This window comes from Nannobrachium achirus (assembly GCF_963921795.1).
Source record: "Nannobrachium achirus genome assembly, chromosome: 22".
Classification (NCBI taxonomy): Eukaryota; Metazoa; Chordata; class Actinopteri; order Myctophiformes; family Myctophidae; genus Nannobrachium; species Nannobrachium achirus.
Window position 1 is genome coordinate 13336499 of NC_137829.1, and position 20781 is coordinate 13357279.

General features: G+C 41.6%; 1 protein-coding gene across 1 annotated transcript in view; it reads left to right on the forward strand.

The window, feature by feature from the left end:
* wdfy2 (WD repeat and FYVE domain containing 2) overlaps window positions 1-20723 on the forward strand; it is a 21842-nt gene extending 1119 nt beyond the window's left edge. Inside the window, exons 2-13 of the mRNA XM_080753803.1 lie at window positions 204-271; window positions 2380-2453; window positions 4477-4531; window positions 5792-5942; window positions 9028-9140; window positions 10003-10129; window positions 12590-12695; window positions 15170-15271; window positions 15828-15958; window positions 16765-16873; window positions 17879-20122; window positions 20399-20723. Coding sequence (XP_080609929.1) covers window positions 204-271; window positions 2380-2453; window positions 4477-4531; window positions 5792-5942; window positions 9028-9140; window positions 10003-10129; window positions 12590-12695; window positions 15170-15271; window positions 15828-15958; window positions 16765-16873; window positions 17879-17908 — 1066 coding nt within the window. The 3' untranslated portion in view covers window positions 17909-20122; window positions 20399-20723. The remainder of the gene's footprint in view (window positions 1-203; window positions 272-2379; window positions 2454-4476; window positions 4532-5791; window positions 5943-9027; window positions 9141-10002; window positions 10130-12589; window positions 12696-15169; window positions 15272-15827; window positions 15959-16764; window positions 16874-17878; window positions 20123-20398) is intronic.
* The last annotated feature ends 58 nt before the right edge of the window (window positions 20724-20781 follow it).

Sequence of the window (20781 nt, forward strand, 5' to 3'; positions counted from 1 at the left end):
CTGTGTGTGTGTGTGTGTGTGTGTGTGTGTGTGTGTGTGTGTGTGTGTGTGTGTGTGTGTGTGTGTGAAAACTATTGACATGGGGTGATGTTCTTTGCATCTATTCTAAGGTAGCACATAAGCCTATAATAACTGATGATAATGCAGAGGTCAGGTGCCATTGTCATTCAGTAGCTAAACCAAGCTCTCACCTAACTTTACAGGACGATTCGGGTATGGCTGAAGAGGGACGGGGGCCAATACTGGCCTAGTGTCTATCAAACCATGCCAAGTAAGTTTACTTTAGCCACTATTACTATTTAACCCTATACTTCATTGACCCGAGTCACACAGGGGTCTATACTAAGCCCACTCCTTTTCCCCTTCTATGCCAAATCTTGTTGCCGAAACTAGCAGATCTTAAAATCGCCAATCCACACGCTCACAGCTTGAAGATCTGCTATGTTCGCTGAATGTTCATCCCAGAATAGGGAAGCTAGGGTCCATGTGGCGTTGTGGTTTAGCATAATTTTTACACTCCATTATTGTAATGTGTTGTTTAAATTTGGCTGTAAGTTTGTTTATTTTTTCTTACCTACTACCTAGTATCTACTGTAGGCATGTGGCCCAAAACAATTTCACCCTAATTAAACTACTTGATTCCAGAGCGCACTTATCAGTCTGCCTAGCTGCAGTTTTACGATGGGCGAGTATTATCAAGGTAAATGATAGCCTGGGTTGTTGTGTCTTTCCCTCAGTGAAACAAAATATCTTGTGAATATTTATGAGAACTTAATACTGCATATTTAATAGATCTCTGCTGACTGCAGTGAATACCTTTTTTAATGATTAGATTAGCTTGCTAAAGGGCTTGTGTGGTGTCTCATAGATACCTACTGTATCTTTTCCATGAAATTGTGTCACTTCCATGACTTCTCATTTTCTATTTTGCCTTTTGTTCACCCACTTGTGCAATAAATGAAATTTCCATGCTGTTGTCTAATGATTAGCGTCCGACCAATGGGGAAATCTCGAAATTTCTACGTTCCAATATTTTGAGTTTCGACTACAGGCGTCGGCAGGTTAGCTCACCAGCGTCAGGGCTACCAAGGTTATGGTTTGGGTTAGTTTTAGGCATAGAGGTTAATATTCACCAGCGTTGGCAGGTTAGCATTTCACCAGGTTAACATTCACCCATGTCGAAATACTGGGACGTAGAACAAATGTTATGTCGAAATATCAACACGCTCCCCCGACCAAAGCCAGTTCTGGCCCTGTTACAGATGTTGTCCAAAAATCATGCAGATCGGTACACAGTATCTCTGTAGCCGTTACATGGAACGGGTATTTCTTACATTGATGCTCCTACATATTAGCATGCAAGCACCAGTTAAAGTTACTTTCCATCCCTCATATACTGTGTGCACAGTGCACATCCCATAACCCACACACTGCACATCATTTCGGAGCTCATATCTTTGAACGGGTAAGGGCTAGTTATGTTAAACTAAGAAAAAACATCAGTAGTCAACCAGATTTGCAAAGAAAAACAACATGGTCACGTGGAGAGTGTGGTAGTGGTACAAAAAATAATATATCAGTTTTTAACAATTTTTGCGAAAATATTCACACATTTCAAAAATACTGAAAATACAGATCTACAGGCTCACAGTGTGTCGCAATATGACGCCTTGTAAGCTTGTCTGGATTTTAAGCTATGAACTAGCTTAAAAGGATCGAAAGAAGGGGCGCCCTCTGGCCTACTGGTCCAGGCGCATACAACTTTGGCATTGCCACATAGGCATGGATGCCTGGCAGTGGCGCCAGTTCGATTCCCGATCCGGATGACCTTTTGCTGCGTGTCACTCCCCATCTCTCCCCCCATTTCCTGTTAGTCTACTGTCCTATCAATAAAGGCATAAAAGGCTAAAAGCCCCAAAACATTTTTTTTAAAGGATCGAAATGTTATGTTATAACAACACAACTGAGGATTGGCAGTTGATGACTGGTCTACCCCTACATACAGTATGTTGGCGTCCTGCAGTCATTGCCATCAGGGATGATGACCTCAGAGTCCTGTTTGTTTTGTTCTGGATCATGCTGGATCCTCTTAGATATTTTACAAACAAAAGTGTGAAATTAATTATAAAACTTGGATTTGATTAAAATTTCCTTTTGAGAAACTTAATGTAAGCAAACAAATACACAGAACATTTTATATATATATATACACACATACAGTATATATATAATATATTTTTTAAATTATTTACGTGAGCTTTTGGATCTGCTATTTTTGAAAAGGTTAGAAGTTAACGACTGAAGTTGTGTTTGATGTTTGCAAACACCCCCCCTCCCCCCACCAGAGTTTAACAGTCTTGTATTTCCCTGTCTTCCCAGCCTCGTGCACCTGTATGTCCTTTAACCCAGAAACCAGGAGACTGTCAGTGGGTACGGACACCGGATCCGTCTGTGTAAGTTCGAATGCCAACCTTTTATCCCTTCCAAACACAAATTGAACTCCCCCGAGTTTCCTCCACGGGAAATGTGCCGTTTGAAAAGGTCATATTTGTTTTGGCTTTCTCAAAGGAAGCAGCAAATGTCCATTCTTCTTCTTCTTGCAAATTTAACGGAATATACCTTTTATTTGGCAGTATTTTACTAAGATGAAGACTCCTCTCTGATATACGGAGAGGTTCATATTCATAATATGGAAAAGTGTTCAAGTGTGTGTAGTGTACACTACAGTACTAGGCTGTACAGTTACCATAGCTCATTGTGGCTAAAGATGACATCTGGGATCTGAAACATAATGTCTTCTATGTACAGTAGGCTACTCATTTTCCCCATGAGGCATTTGAGTGCCCGGCAAATTAAAGTGATTTAAATTCCTTAGGTCGACATTTCAGTCCTGTGCCTTAATGATCAAATACTGTATAAGATGATTTGGCTGTTATTTGTCGCCTTGTGACTTAGCACTAAGGCATGATTTATATACTAGTACGCCCTGTGGGCTTGAAGATCGGCTATTTTTGGTGGGCGACACTGAGGCACACCAAGTATAAATCAGTCATCTCTTGGAGCTAGCCTAGTTTAGCATGTTAATTGTTTGTAATAAAAGGTTCTGGCCGACAGATTCAGTTATTTCTAATTAAGTGGTAGAATAACAAAGTTAACAAGCATTGCAAGGGTGTACTGTATACTGTTTTGCCTTGAAGGGAATCACACCCTTAACCGAAATGAATTGTCTGTAACTGTGTATCTTATGTTCTGTACATAGGCCTGCAGGGTTTTACATCTGAAAAGTAAATACCCTTCAAACTATGCACACGCACGCACACACTCACACAGGATTCAGTAGAATTCCTCTGTCACTCAGTCTTGTTACTGCACCAGTCAATGATTTGAAGGAGCTAGGTTTTTCAGTGTACTAATGGGCTCTTAAGCAGATCGGCATTGAATGTCTTTCTTATTGAGGCAATGCAGTCTACTGTATATAACAGCATCTACAGTATAGGCAGTTTCTGCTGTAGATGAAAAATATGAACTGCATAAACCCTACCCATACTGAGTTATACTTGCTCCCCTCCTTTTCCCTTTACACCAAACCTCTTTGCTGAAAATAGCCAATTTGCAAGCTTGCGAAGAGCTTGGTGATCGTACAGTTTTCTTGGATGTTCGCTATTTTTGCAGATGGTCCTAATGCGCCTATTATATCATGCACAGAATAAAGACGCTAGGGTTCATGTGGTTAATCTGAACAGAATACACTCTGAGTCTCTGTAGTGAGTATGGCTGTTAAACTCAAACATAATTGCATTTTTAAAGTGATTTGGTGATTTCTTAAAAACAGAAGACAAATATAATTTGAAAGCAGAAGCTTCTTGTAACTGAATGTTGTTTCTAGCGCATTGTAACGGGAGACCGGCGCGTGTTACCGGCTGATACCGACAATAAGGCACTCCCAACGGTCACAGATCCTTTCGCCCGTTTGGCTGTTCGGCCAAATCTTTTCCGCCGGTCTCACGCTCACCACACTGACCGCTCGGTGGGGCTGTAATGTACTTAACTGTACAAAAGTAACATTTTGAGGTATTTTGTGTGTGTATTGCAGTTGATGCTCAGGGTAGACTCACTCAACAGCACCCTCTCTGGTCACTCAGTGGTACTCAGGCTACAGACCCACATACATACAAGGATACACGGGCTACAGACCCACATACACACACGGCCATGCTATGGAGCAGTCTACCACCGCTCAAAAACGTAGGTTTTAATGTTAACGTTTTAACATGACGCCGGGTAGACGCCCTGGGCGAACGGCCAAACGAGCAAACGGATTGGTTCCTTCCAACCTAATTACTGATGTCACACAGTAGGTTCAGAGTGTAAAATTTGACCCGTTAGTTTTTAGCTGAGTTAGGATTCTGTATGGATTTTGCTGCATAGGACCTGGTGAGTATACTCTCGTCACGTTTTGTACTTCCTGTCTTTCAGGAGTTCATCTTGTCAGAAGACTACAACAAGATGACCCCGGCACGCACCTACCAGGGTGAGAGTGTGTGTGTGTGTGTGTGTGTGTGTGTGTGTGTGTGTGTGTGTGTGTGTGTGTGTGTGTGTGTGTGTGTGTGTGTGTGTGTGTGTGTGTGTGTGTGTGTGTGTGTGTGTGTGTGTGTGTGTGTGTGTGTGTGTGTGTGTGTGTGTGTGTGTGTGTGTTAGGGGTGGGACGATAAGCGATATTATCGTTTATCGTGATAAAAAAAACACTCAAGACTCTCAACACTCAACACTGGGATCAATTCACCTTTTAATTGCCGAGCTGCATATCTGGTACCACTCAAAACCCTCTAGAATCAGTAAAAGGTACTTATAATGTACATACTTGATACAGTCTTTTTTTCACTCTATCAAATGTCTTTGCCAAAAAATAGCTGATCTACAAGCTCACGACGCATCACGTTGTGTAGATCTGCTATTTTTTGGCAAATGTTCCACCCCAGGATAATGGATGTTGGGGGTATTTTGATTATCCCGATAATATCGTAAATCGCGATTTCTTTGGTCACAATAATCATGATATGACATTTTCATATCGTCCCATCCCTAGTGTATGTGTGTGTGTGTACTGAGCTGGTACTGTAGGAGGGGAATCTAAAACGGTGCCACAGTTCAGTTGCTTGGAAGCTTGTTGATGTGAAAAATGTGTTTGAGCCCCTGTGGTTTGCCTACACGGCGAAGAACCTCTGGCTGTCACTTAAATAACGTGTGCTTCTTCTTATAAACACTTTCAACCCGTTGTCCCTATTTTGGTCATGTCATTATAGGTAAAGGTTTTTGCAAATTTTCCAGAATAGCAAAAAGTTTTAATGAGCCCTCTGACTTTTCTTTGTACAACATTTTTGGAGAATATTCACTTTAGTTGTAATGATCTGTAATGTCTTCACACTGCAGAGTACGTCAACAGTTAAACAGTTCTTAAACGTGACAACGTGTGCGTGTGTGCGTGTGTGCGTGTGTGCGTGTGTGTGTGTGTGTGTGTGTGGTGTGTGTGGTGTGTGTGGTGTGTGTGTGTGTGTGTGTGTGTGTGTGTGTGTGTGTGTGTGTGTGTGTGTGTGTGTGTGTATTCCAGCACTCGTTATGTATAGTATAGGTTTCTCATACCATATCAATATGCTATAGATTGTTGAATGAGTGATATTTACATAGTGACTTCACCTGGTTCTTGTATTGTTAAACCTGTTTTGTTGGTGTACTGACCAGTAATGTTTTCCCATACATTCATGTGTCTACATCTCCCTGTCTCCCCCTGTAGCCCACCAGGGCAGAGTGACCGTGGCGTTGTTTGTGTTGGAGATGGAGTGGGTTCTCTCTACTGGCCAGGACAAGAACTTCACGTGGCATTGCTCAGAGAGCGGTCAGCAGCTAGGAATCTACCGCACTGCTGCCTGGGTCTCTGGACTACAGTATCCTCAACTTAGCTCTGCTTAGTGCCGCCCTACTCTGTCTGGACCATAGAACCATCACATAGCGTCACAGTTTAAGCCCCGCCATGCCCCATGGTGCCGGAAGCGATTTCCCCATTCACTTTATCCATAGACATTTCAGAAAGTATTTATTTGTCTTTTACGCCTGGGACAAAGCCAACCCGGGTGCTGACGAATCGTGACAATAAACAATTCTTTCTTGCATGCAACGATTAATTAGAAAGCTGAAAAAAAGGGTAGGGTACAACACTGTGTACATAATTTGTGTCGAAAGTGCAGAAACTACACTCCCACAAATCATTGCGAATGATATTATTTTTCCTGGAATGTATCTCATAAACCATTGCGAATTGCACCGCGAGCTCCACCAATCAAAGACGTCAACGTCACCGGATGTACATTTTTAGCAGTATGGTATGGGTAATACAGTTCTTCTCTGTGGGATCGTTATTAAAACATGTTTTTACTAAAACTAGAGCGATTGCATACATACTTGGGGTTTCTGCAGGAGCATATAGAACCATTTTACAACCAGCATGCTAGTGGTAAGTGTACATTGAATTGTTACGACTTTATGGCTGATAATGAAATCCCCTATGGTGTAAATGAATGGGCAGTTTACTTCCAGCACCCAGTATGTGTTGTATTTCTTGGCTCTTGACTGTTACATAGTCAACTAGTCCTGTGCCTGGGTCGTATGCACAGTATATGAGGGAATGTAGGTGTCTCAGAAGTAATGTTGGAGAACCCAGACCGGTGCCCGTTGGGCGGAGCGGTCACCATTGACCTTCAGTTGTGCAATACTTGTCTGTGATGTAGGCATTGTTTCAGCATGCGGCTGTTGCCATGGTGGCGACACTGTTTATTATCAGTGATGTCAGCATGCAGACAGATGGCGGACATCATCTCCAATTTTGGGCATCATTTTAGCTTGGGGTTGTTACTATGGTGGATGTCACCATGCTCATCTGGAAAATAATGTAAGGGGGTACCTGTGGCCCATGCTTGGGTGAATGACCCTCACATAACCTCCGTAATACTGACCGGCGACAACAAAAAAGTCTCCCAGAGGGCCCCAAATTGTCGTATGACAAAAAGTGAAAATACTGTAGCTGGTGTGCAAGCTCACAATTGGTTGTGATGCTTGACATTTCTTGCCCTAGAATCACATACTCAAAATGGGGATGCCAGGTTGAAGTGAGCAGTTAAGATAGTCAGAGAGTGAGTTTAGCTTTCAGTTAGCTTTTATTATCGGGGGGAGGGCTAACAATAGGTATTAGTCATGCTGTTGTCCTGGAAACGGTTGGGGTGGATTTCTGAAATGGCCATGTGAAAAGCAGTGAGATCGTGCAGCAACAACGCTGATCCATACCAATGAGACTTGTGTGAGATAAGATTTTGAGACTGAAAACTCATTCCAGCCCAAGCAATTCAATTCAAGAGCTTTTTTGGCGTGAGAAAACATACGTTTACATTGCCAAAGCAAGTGTCAAAAAAATATAATAAAACCTGTATATACCGTACATTTGAAGGGGGCACAGAATGGTGTAAACAGAGCTATGTCACATTATGTCGTTATATATATAATATATATGTTATAACGCTTTTTGAAACTAATAGTAGCAATCTTTTGCAGTCGCTTTGGAACAAATAGCAGAATGTATTTTTCAACGATTTATAGTATACAAAAAAGATTTAAAATGTGTTTAAAGGTAGCAGCTCTGTTTATATGTGCAGTAGGTCTAGATGTCACTCAACCCAAGCATGCTAGTCTTGCTCAAATTACATTTTATACAGCAGAAGTGAATAGAAAAAAATAGAGGAAACACATTGAAGGCTACATTCTTTGGTGAAACATTGTTGACATTCGACATTGGCCAATCGCTTCACTTTTAAACTCAAACGTGACAGCAGATGAATGTGGTCGGCAAATGGGTTATTCGAGCTCTAACCACCACAACATGGAGATGGCCTGTAATTAGATTTGTAGCTGCATTATACTGGATGCCGGTTCCCTTTCGAAAGATATTACAAAATTAGATTAGATCATAGAATTAGGTTACTTTCTTGTGTGATTATTTGCTTTTCTCTTTTCTACATATTGCTGTGTGGGCAAAGGATTAATGCATGTAGGTTTGTAGGTCAGAGGAGGAACTAGTTGATCCTGGGTCCTGTGAAACTGAGAGTCATTTACACTTTGTAAACATTTTGTTGCTGGAGGAGAAGGCTGAACTGAAATGTGAGACATGCCGTTTTCTCTGGTGCCGATCCCGAACTAGTTCAGCTTTTTTTCTGCCTTTTTTTCGGCCGGGGTGCCGATCCCGAACTAGTTCGGCTTTTTATATAAAATGAATTAAACACCCGAAGGCCTTACCGAAGCCCCGGGCTAAATTTTCGAGCAGTCCGTCTGCCGCGATTTGTTTACATCGGCCCGCGAGAGCGTCGCGCCGCCGATCTTTGCCGTTGAATCCAATGCATTCTCAGATCTTTGAAGCTCATTTTCTCTGTTCTATGCCTTTCTATGAGGGGCGCAAGGTTTAATCACGGCTAAATCGCCAAAAATTGGGCTTCTAACATGAGTGGTAGCCAATAGCTAACTTCAAGCTAACTTCATCCTGGTCCTGTTCATGACACAAAGGAAAGTGTTGATGCACAGCGTATGTCTATGGTGGCTGATCTGGCCATTGGGCACCATCTAGTAGAGATTTTGGGCACTGAATGAGTTTAAGGAAGGGACTGGAACTCGACCTTTTTAATTTCAAGGACCCCCAGTTTGATATACTTAGACCAGGGGTCTTCAACGTTTTCAGGTCAAGGACCCCTTAGTTGAGAGAGAGATGAAGCAGGGAGGGACCCCCACAACCTTTTCATTAATTCCATATCGTTTCATTGTTTGACAGCATCAGTGTATTTTGGATAAACGTAACAAAATAAGGCTACGCTCATGATACAACAACTGAATTCTATTCAGCAGGTCTGATACTGTAGTTACTGCAGTATGTTCTGACTCTGTACTGTATGCTATACTGCTGTTATTCCGATTCCTTAACTGCCATTTCCCCAGGTTTGATGTTGAGACAAGGCATGCCTTTGTAGGAGACCAGTCTGGTCAGGTCACCATCTTGAAGCTGGAGCAGGACAGCTGTAGTCTTGTCACCACCTTCAAAGGACACACCGGTACCTACGCACGCACACACATGCACGCACACACACAAACGCACGTACATGAGGTTTCATAATCATGAGGCCTAAGACTATTTGCAATGTGAGAAATGTGAGAATTTGTCTTTGAGTTTTTAGCAATGAGCAATGTTTTCCTCATATTTTATGGTCACAGTGGTGATAATAAGGTGCCTAATGTATCCTAGGGGTAGTTTTCAGTTCAAGTGAACTACATTCCTTAGCAGGTTCCTATACAATCAACAGAAAAGTTAAAACAAATATCCTTGTAGAGTGTATTATTGACAACGTACCTGAGAGCACTCATGACTGATACTGTGAGAGTTGTCACCTGATTTCACGTGTACAGTCAGTGTCACCAGGTCATCTTTCTCCCATTCAAGCTCTGTGAAAGAAGTCTCCATCATGTGCAGTAAACTGGAATGGCTTTTATAACCAACAAACAAAACAACAAAAAAACATTTTGAAGCAATCCCAGGAATCTTCAACCACGCATTTGCCTGCGCTTATCAAGAGGCCTTTACTAACCTTGAGAAGGCTAGTGGTCTATGATGACAAGCACAGACCTTTTTATAAAGTCAGTGTGTTAGATAATGAGATAAACCCAGGGTGGTGATTTGCCTTCTATTTTCGCTATTTGTTGTACAATTATACTATAGTGCTAAGGTGGTTAAGAATGTTTTTTTTTTTTTTTTTTTTGTCACCAACCATCCATAAGATGAAAACAAACAGTACTTTTTTCTCTAGTACATTTTGAATTCTGGACTTTTACTTGTAACAAAGTATTTCTACATTGCAGTATTGATACTTTTACTTAGTAAGTAAAGAATGTGAGTATTTTTTCCACCACTGTCCCCAGGTAATGTGACAGCTCTGTGTTGGGACCCAGTCCAGAGGGTGCTATTCTCTGGCAGTTCAGACCATTCCATCATCATGTGGGACATCGGAGGGCGCAAAGGAACCGCTATCGAGCTGCAAGGCCACAAGTACGACCCCCGCGCTGCATAGTAGCACACACACAACAAAGTCAATGTGATAAACTAAGCACTCGCATGCGCGCACACTCAACTGACAGTGACCTTCACTGTCTCTCGGTAGGGACGTTAGTTAGTTTAATCAGGGAATTATGAAAAAAGAGTCCTGCGCCCTGGGGGTACGGTGTGCACAGTATATGAGGGATTGAATGTAGAAGTCTCAGAAGTAATGTTGGAGATCCCAGACCAGTGCCCGTTGGGCAGAACTGTCACCATTGATGTACAGTTGTGCAATACCTGTCTGTGATGTAGGCATTGTTTCAGCATGTGACTGTTACCATGGTGGCGACACTGTTTATTATCAGTGATGTCAGCATGCAGACAGATGGCGGACATGCATGCAGAGTCCGATTGCCGTTAAAGGCCAAAGAAGACATGGCACCCTTTTCACATTATTATAGCGGAGACCTCTGCTCGGAAGAGCACCTGCTTCTAGTCTTTCTATGTCTTTAGATGATGGGCCTGAACACATAACTCAATTTAAGATCTGAACCTTTGACAGACCGTCTTATGTAACGATCAATATATGAACTCCCATTTATTGCTATAAAGGTTACTAAGGAAAGTGTGTTATAACTGCATACCGATGTGTACAAATGAAAGCTTCAGCGTTAGTTTATGCAGGACACAAGTCTAGCCCCGCCCAGCTGTATGTAGTCAGTTGTCAGTCTCTTTTCCTATTCCTCATTCACATATCTGCTGATCATGACGTCACAGTCATAATCCAATCAGAGCTCACGGACAGTAAGGGAGGCTCCTTTAAATGGGGCTTGCATTCACTATGGCTTTTGCTTGTCTGGAATCTGACGCCTCAGATCCACTGCTGCTACCCCAGCCTCCACCTTTTGATGAGTCGGGCATAGGCTCAAATACGTGTGATTTTATGTCTGCTAATTGAAGCCAATATGTCAATGTATTGCCATTGTGCTACTATTGTATCCCTATGGGGGGGTCTTGCTTAGCGTTCCCTGATTTCGCTTAGCAAGCATGCACAAAATTCAGGGAACCTCTCCGGACGCAGAGCCCTTCATCGCCAAGATTAACTGTATTCCATTCATGCAGTAAATGGTTAAATCTACTTTGACGTCAGTGACTAAAATGTGACAAGTACAGATACATATACTTGGGGTAATCATCTTCTGAAGGCCATATCCTTGATTAGTTTATAAAAAAAAAAGAAAAGAACACCTGTAGACAGACAGACACAAACGTACTCCCTTTTTAGCATCCGAAAAGACCTCTGATTGGCCTACCAACTTCCGGTTTCTGTGACGCATGTGGAAGTGGGACGACCGACCGGTCGCAGAGTGCCACGAGTATATGCCCCAGAGCCAAAGGACGCGTCTACCTTTCTATGTCTATGGTTGTATGCGCACTCCTGCCCTGCATCTTTCACATCTGACTTTTAGGGCGCCACCAGGAGGCCGACTTATGTAAAACACATTTGGGGATATTACGCCTTCAGATTTTATGCAAAAATCATGCAAATCTGTACACAGTAGCTCTATAGTCATGTGATCAAGACGGATCTGTCCGATATTTCATATTCCATTCTAATTGACTAACATTGGCTTCCAAAGTTTGCAGGATTGTTCAGCTTTGAACAAAATGACTCAAATCATGAACACACGTTGCAATTTCCATGAAATTCTGCATGCAAATTCCCACTTGGCAGAGGAACAAATGCCATCCTTTTAACATTGGCATGTTACAGTATAGTGCCACCAGCAGGTCAACTTTTGCAACACACATTTTTGGAACAAAATGCTTCAAATAATGAATAAAGCATCAGATTACCGTGCAAAGACAGAAGAAGACATGCCACCTTTTTCACATTGGACTATTATAGCGCCACCAGGAGGCCACAATAACATACCTGACCTGGCTTAGACCTGTTCTCGGAAGAGCACTGCTTCTAGTCACTGATCATTTCAGTTTCTCGTGGATCTTAAACCCAACTGAACTGCACATAGTCAAAGTCAGATAAAAACATGTATGTGCTTGGGACACAGACTGGATTTGGCTGGGGATTTAACCCATGCCTTGCAGTATAACCACAACCTCTAGGTCTTTATGCCCTCATGTTTTTAATGTTTTGTTTCTGCTTTCTTAGATCTATTTTCAGAGGCGTGATGGTTTTTTATGTAAATGTTTATTGTAGCTTTGAGATGTGTCCAAACGTAAAGTGCATTGTTATAAATAAAATTGATTATCATTATTCAAATCTCTCACATCTCTGAGCTTGTGCAGCTATTTTTGCATTTTTATTACAGCTGCTATACCGTCTGCTGACTAAGTAAGAATGTTGTTGCAATATGCAAACTGTATTTTTGAGTGCTTCATCTTTTGTCAGCCAAATTAATTAGGTGTTTGTATGTGTGCTGTGCGTGCGTGCAAATGTTCTCCGTACAGTGACAAGGTGCAGGGCCTGTGCTATGCGTCACACACACGGCAGCTCATCTCCTGCAGCACTGATGGAGGTATCGTCATCTGGAACATGGACGTGACACGGCAAGAGGTGCGGGGGTGACTGATGTTGGAGGGGGGCACACACACACACACACACACACACACACACACACACACACACACACACACACACACACACACCTCCTGCAGTGTCCCTTTTCGGACTCAATCACTCAACAACTTTGGTTTTCTGCACTGTGACGAGACGACACCAAGTATATCGTCGCTGTCGGGTGGAAAATGAAAATCACTTAAAATAGTGAAAATAGCCGATCTACAAGCACACAACGGCTCGCACCGCGAGGCGTTGTGTGCTTGTAGATCGGCTATTTTCACTAGTCTTGTGTGACAGTCTTGTATGGTGAAGCAGGGCTTTACGTTACGAAAAGAAACATACACATTTGAAACGTTGGAGATTTGAGGTTTCTGCCGGACGTCGCATGCATATGTGTGTACATGTTATGTAGATGAGGCACACTACTGTGTAAGATGTTCTCCCTCATACTGAGGATTAAGCTCTCCTGAGATAGGGTGACCATATTCTGAAAATCCAAAAAGAGGACACTCTACCCGGCATATATATATATATATATATATATATATATATATATATAATTTTCCCCCCAATTTTTTTTTCTATTACTAGTTTACCGCTCAATTATGCCCTATACCACTAATAGCCTATTATGTATTCAATTTTGAGGGGGTTCCAATTGGACCCTTTACAAATTTAGAGATCCACTGATAAAGTATGTCTTTTGGCTCCTGTATGAACGTTCAGCTTTGTAACTAAATAAAAGAGAGGTAGCCCATTATTCAAACCGCCGTATCTTCTGCTTTACAAGGTTGTAGAAAAGATTCTGTCAATTTAGTTAGCAGAAGAGCTCTCACCTCGCACAGACTGTCTTGTAAGCTACTTTGCAGTGTTATGGGCTTGAAGCAGAACTTTTATAATTGTAAATGCCTAAATGGACACAGAAGACTACCAGCTTTGCTGACAGAACGCTCTGCTTCTCAATGTTGGTCACTCGCACTTTTTGTGCATTTCATCAGTGATTGAAAGCCGCAGTCGTCGCGAGCACCTTCGCCTCGCCGATACGCATCCGTAGAGCCGTCTCCCGTCATTTTTAGACCAGGATTGAGGGAATAGCAGGCAAGATTCCTTCACCAATGTAAACACAGTTGCTGAGGGAGTGAGCATTAATAGCGTTTGCAGTTCGTTTGGCTCTGCGCTGCGCGATCTGCTGCAGACTGCAGAGCTCTGCTCTGCTCTGCCTCTGATCTGAAAGCGATACAGGCTGAGGGAGGGAGGGATCGCAGGCAGAGAGTAGTATGAATAATACACGTTCCGGGGTTAGCGCCTCTCACAGTGTGTTTCCAAAAGAACCATTGAACGTGCATTGTAAATGTCCGTGCTTAAACTGTGATATGCGCGAAACCCCGGACATTTGAAGGAATTTATAAAACCCCCCCGGACCGGCCGGACAGCCCCCTAAAAGAGGACATGTCCGGGCAAAAGAGGACGTATGGTCACCCTATCCTGAGAGAGCCAGGAAAGGTCACCAGATTAGCAGAATGTACTCTTGATTCACACACATGCGCACTGGTGTGTGTGTACAACAAAAACAGGCATGCGGGAACCCACGCACGCCCACAACCACACAGACATAATCCAGCTGTGATTGGATAACCCTGTGTCCTCCCTCTTGTCCTCTGTCGGTCTCCAGAAAGATAGTAAGGACTGAATTTGCTTCTATATGAAACCATGTTTCAAGTCGCTCACTTTGTTTTCCTGGTGTCAGTCGTTTTTCTGTTTCAGTCATCCTACTTCATCTGGATTCTTTCTTGATTTCCTCCACACTGACGGTCACATTCCTTTTGAAAGGTCAAGTGTTTTGTGCTTCTCCCCGAAGCAATGAAAGAATCCCTTTACTGGCTGTTCTCCCACGGATCAGCCCATCCAATGTCTCTCTGTAAGGGTGTTAAAACCACTTAAACCCTATACTTAGTTGACAAGATTCCCAAGAGTCCCCTCCTGTTTTTACTCTACACTAAATATCTTTGCAATTTTTTTGTCCTGTTTTGTGCTCTGTAAAGCTCAATACACACCTGAAGCAATGCGAGAAAAATATTCTCAAAATGCGACATGATTATTATATAAAAAAAGAAATCTGGATGTCTCATTGGTTGATGAATTAGTTTGCGCTGAAAAGTCTACCTTGTTTCGGAAATTAATTAACTACCTCGTTATAATCGTGCTGCTTATAACACAAAAAAAGTTTAAAATAATGCAAATCAATCACAGTGTGTAATCGTGCTACTTATAACACAAAAAAAGTTTAAAATAATGCAAATCAATCACAGTGTGTACAGACCTTAATACTTTGATAAAGTGTTTTTCGACATTTAATCCATCCCTTTGCTTTTATTTTGCATGTCTGTCCTTTTTTATTGTGTGTGTGTGTGTGTGTGTGTGTGTGTGTCTGTGTATGTATGTGTGTCTGTGTGTGTGTCTTTGCCCAGACCCCAGAGTGGCTTGACAGTGACTCATGTCAGAAGTGTGAGCAGCCCTTCTTCTGGAACTTCAAACAGATGTGGGACAGTAAGAAGATTGGCTTACGGCAGGTATTGTGCATTCCTAATTATCAGGGTTCATTTTGATATATCCCCCTCTGATCATAAATGTTTTAATCGCCGGTGAGGATATTGTAGTTGTTGTAATTGTTGCGACTGTAATGCGGCTGCATTACAGTAAAATGATAACCATCTTGTCTGTTCACTTCTGCTATTTACTAGACAGTTCCACATGTAAAGGACTCAGTAGACTACTGCATAATATAAATTGCATCGTGAGAACATTTGAAAATTGTGGGTATGTGCGTGACATCATCATCATATCTGGAAGTTATGCGGGAACGCCTACTGAGTGGCAAAAAACTACTTTCTGGCCTTGACAGCCCATACATCCAAACAGAAAAGTCCTATCTGATTGCATAAAACGACATTTAACGACGCTAGACTCACTTTGCCATTTGATATTCACTTTATGCATGCGCATACCCGCTATACAGAATGGTAAATGATAAAACAGTTTAGTGATGTAGTTTTGTCTTCTACCCATTAGGGGGAGTAATACTGTTGACTGGGCACATATTTAGACTCTCTGCTTTCTCTGTGTCAGCACCACTGTAGGAAGTGTGGCCAGGCAGTGTGTGGGAAGTGCTCGTCCAAACGCACCACCATCCCCCTCATGGGCTTCGAGTTTGAGGTGCGAGTGTGTGACAGCTGCCACGAGTCCATCACTGATGACGAGTGAGTTTCAATTCCTGTTGCAGTAATGTTGACCACAGCCTCAGTGATATACAAACTATCTTAACCACTTGAACCCCAGCATCCCTCACCAAAAATAGCTGATCTACAAGCTCACAACGCGTTGTGAGCTTGTAGATCTTCTATTTTTGGAGAGATTGGAGAGTTGGGGTAGATGGAAAAAGAACTCAAGTACAGTGCAAATCAGGTCTGTTTTACTCAGCATAGGGTCTAAGTGGTTAACCACTTTCAGCCTGGCCTCCCTAATTTGAGACATCCAAATTTTGCACAGCTTTAAACAGTATGCAAATATGTTCCAAAATGTACTAAAATAGCAAGAAATAGCTGATCTACAAGCTCACAATGTGTCATGATATGAGCGTGTTGTAGATCGATTATTTTCATTCTGCACTGTCACATGCCAAATAGGGCTTATGTGGTTAAATGCACTTTTGCACAAAGGTGGTTTGTAGTGGCCCCACATCTTAGAATGTGTTGTGACGGGAGCGTGTCGCTGTTACTACATCTCATCTTTTCGACACCCGACTCTAACCCTCACCCTAACCTTAACCTCCGTGGAGTGAGTCCGCTAACCCTCCGGTCGAAATGATGGGCGTTCGCAAAAGCGAGATTTCCCCGTTGTGACGTTCGCAAAAGCGAGATTTCCCCGTTGTGACTGTCTGTGAAGGAATTATCTTTCTGATGATTTGTGGATTTGCTCAATATGATATGATATATGAGACTGGATATAATTCCTCAGTTCCTTGGCCAGGGTAAAATAACCTGTGTTTCCACTTTGTGCGTTCCAGTCGAGCGCCTACGGCCACATTCCATGACAGCAAGCACAGTATAGTTTACATGCACTATGAGCCAACCACGGGAAGTCTACTCACCTCTGGAACCGACAAGATCATCAAGGTGAGACCGGCTGATGTCATGTGACATGATGTTTATTGTCAAATAGGTATCATGGGTCATGAAATATGTGTTTACATCAAGGGTCCAAATCCCTTTTATCCTTTTTTATATTAACCACTTAAATCCTAGCGTCCGTATCCTGAGAACTTTAGCCAAAAATAGCAGATCTAGCGCGAGGCGTTGTGAGCTTGTAGATCGTCTATTTTCGGCAAAGTAGTTTGGCGTAGAGGGGAAAATGAGCAGACTAAGTACAGAGTGAAATGTCGGTATTGACGGTTCAAGTGGTTAAATATGTATCTGAAAACACAAATTGACCTGAATCCAAAATACAATGATGAATGTGCTGTAAAACAATTAATGAGGAAAATAGTCATACAACTTCATTCTATTGCAGTAAGTTATAGCATAAACCCAATTTCAAACATTCCAATTTCTGACTTTTTGGCCAAATGTCAGATCAATATCATAGTTTTAAAACAGATTTTTTGCCAATTGTCAAATATAAATTGGAATGTAAATATGGAATCTATGAAAGTTTGTGGGGGTCCCTGCTTCATCTCTTTCTCAACTAAGGGGTCCTTTGCCTGAAAACGTTGAAGACCCCTGGTTTACATTTCTTTTAGATAATACAGATTTAAGCAACACATACAGTATAAATATGAGGTATTAATAATATAAATCTTTGATAGGGCTTACATTCTAGATCTTCTTTCTAAATTAGATTACGTTCCCTGCAAAGACCATGAAGGCTTCCAAAAGCTTATTTTTCCCAAACTTTCATCCTGGCATGCCTATTGTTGGCATGTCATACACGAAAATGTCTCCAAACATTTTCAGAAATGGATAACACAGTTATATGCAGTATTGTTGTGTAGCACCGCCATGTGACGATAAAAAGTAGAAATGTACAAGAAGCATTTCTGTTCACGAAGTCATCCGTGTTTGACAAGCAGTTGATCAGCTTTGTGTGTGTTTGTGTGCGCGCGCACGTGCGTGTTTCTCCAGCTATGGGACATGACTCCTGTGGTATCCTGAGCTGAGTCTTCAGCCGGGAGTCAACAGGCAGCTCTTCTCACCAAACGGATGGAAGGTTTACACCTCAGGCCACAGTCATAAGGAGAAGAGAGGAGAGGAGAAATTACATCGACATCATCTGGGTAATCTTTGTCAAACCATCCTGAATAAACACTCACACAAAACCGTTGACTGTTGAACGCTCATGCAGCCTGGACCTGGCGAGACCAGTGAAGCCTCTGGGTGACCAGGGCAGAAGGGAGAATGGAACGGACATTAATGGATACAGGATTGTGGAAGGCAGTGTTGCCTGTGTGTGTTTGTGCATATATATTAATTATGCCTAAAGGGATGGGAGGCGTGCGGTGGGTTGGGTGTGGGTGTTGTGCTTTTTTATAATGAATTGACACACCTTATTTACTTTACTTAATGCATTCCTTGCCTGTCTTAAACTGGAAACTCTGGAACACAGAACTATACTGGTTGTATGCTATATTCTGTTGCTCCCAGTTAGATCTTGGCTAATTTCTCTAATCATCCACAGACATGAAACATCTCTCACGTTACTGTTTCTCTCTCACGTTACTGTCCTTTCACTTATTTTATACAAAATATATATATATATGTGGAAGCATCCTGTCAATGAAGTAATCGGTGATTATTGAAGTTAATCAAATCAATCAACACCTTCACATTTGTCTGAACTAATGAAGTATAAACCCCTCTGAGGACTATTAACCATATTATACTGTAACATTAATCTGATCAAATCTCAGAGGCTGTTGATGATGGTCCTTGAGGTTTGTCAAACAAGTATCTGAAACCTACTGGCATGTTGAGTTGCTTATTGAAGCTGCTGCACCCTGCATCAAACACAAGGAGGAGTCCTTGCCTGCACATAACAGCATGTGGAGCTTCATCGTGCTTTATCAGCTTCAGAAAACCATTGTTTTCTTATCCACAACCAACTGCAGCATTAATCTTATCATCAAGACTATGACAATAGACAATGTCGCAAAATGGAGCAGACGTTTGTGAAAGGACAACTATGTGAAATGCCTTGAATTATTCTTAGTTCATTTAAAAAGGGGCCTAGTACAGAAAATGGTAGCCTCTTGATTTGATGTCATCACCCGTTAATGACCAGACAGTAAGCATTCAAATGCCAGTATTCACTCTAATCAAATATTGAAATGTGTATCTTCATGCACTGGGCCCGTTGAGGTTTGTTTGAAAGATGTTTTCCGCTTATCAGGTGAGAAAATATATCCAATGTTATAATGTGTTCTATTCAAAAGAACAATAATAGACAGGTCATACTGGGCTGACTCTTATCACCAGGTCACGTGTACATTTCCTAAATCCGGTCCATTTCTAGCATTTAATGGAAGCAGTGAGAATTTAAATTTACACTTGAGATCCCATATTGTGAATTCTCTTTGCTTTTCGTTTCACATGGTTTGCAAAGAAAAATACTGGAGCACTTTAATAAGAAAAACAAAAAAATACATAAATCATGCTTTCATTACCTACTGATTTAAAACAAGTGTACGTTAACTCATGCTTATACCGTCATCAAGGGGTATTGTATATGTCTTATGATCTTATTTATTATGAATTGTGTCTGTATATGTGTATATGTCCATATCCTTAAGCTAATCATTGACCTTGGTGGTGACATGTAATGGGACAAAAAGGAAACTGAATGGACACATTTTGCTTTGATTTTGTTTTGGTTTTGAAATCATAATATATATACTGTTTGTGTCAGTTCATGCACTGGAATCAAGAGAAGATTTGTAAAAAAGTGTCACTGTCAAGAAAAAGAAAAAACCCTGTAACTTTGGTCGTAGTGTTTGACATTTGTATTTTAATTAAAAGCTTAACTGGTCTTTTAGACCAAAATGGGCCATTAAACCAAAATGCAAGGTTCGTCCTAATATACAAGTCTAATTGTGAACAAGTGTGAAGATGGTTTTACACCTGAGAGCATGTAGATCTATTTTTTATATTGTTTTTTGAAAATTGTTCCCTATAATGACATGCCCAAAATAGACACCAGTTTAACAGTGGCTAAACTGTTGTTTAATATTATGCCTAGTCCCAGGCCCCCTGAATCTAAACTTAATTTAGCTTGTCTTGCCCACAACAAAATGGCCATTCAGTCTTATCATGCTACTACTTACTCATACCATGATATAGAATTAATATCAATCCATGTACCTCTGCACTCTGGTAATTAAATGGTAAATGGTGCATTTATATAGCGCTTTTATCCAAAGCGCTTTACAGAGATTGTGCATTACATTCACCCATTCACGCACACATTCATACACCGGTGGCGGAGGAAACTATGCAAGGCACCAACCTGCTCACCGGGAGCAATGTGGGGTTCAGAGTCTTGCCCAAGGACCCTTCGACATTAACTCAGGGGGAGCCCGGATTCGAACTGGGAACCCTTCGTGCTCTAATAGCGGTTTCTCTACCCCTGAGCTATGCCGCCCCAATTAGCCGGAATTGTCAGTCATTAGCCAATGAATTGTCAGTCATTGGCTGCTGCCACTGGTGCTGCAAAGTACATTGAATCCAGTACAATTTTTAGGTACTTTTAATTTACTTTCCATTTTGTTACTTCAACTCCACAACAATTACTTTAAAAACAAAACAAAAAAAACAACAACTTTTGGTCATTTTATCGTCTAATCAGGCTTGTGGGAGCACCCCAGACATGCAGTTTTTAGGTTGCTTGATTCAATATTTAGATATTATTTTTTTATCAGACACGCCCCCTTCCTATACAAGCACATTGTTCAAACTCTATTTTAACCATGACAGATTCATCAAAAACACTCGTTCTTGGTTCTGGTGACTCATACTGTCCTAATATGTGAGCT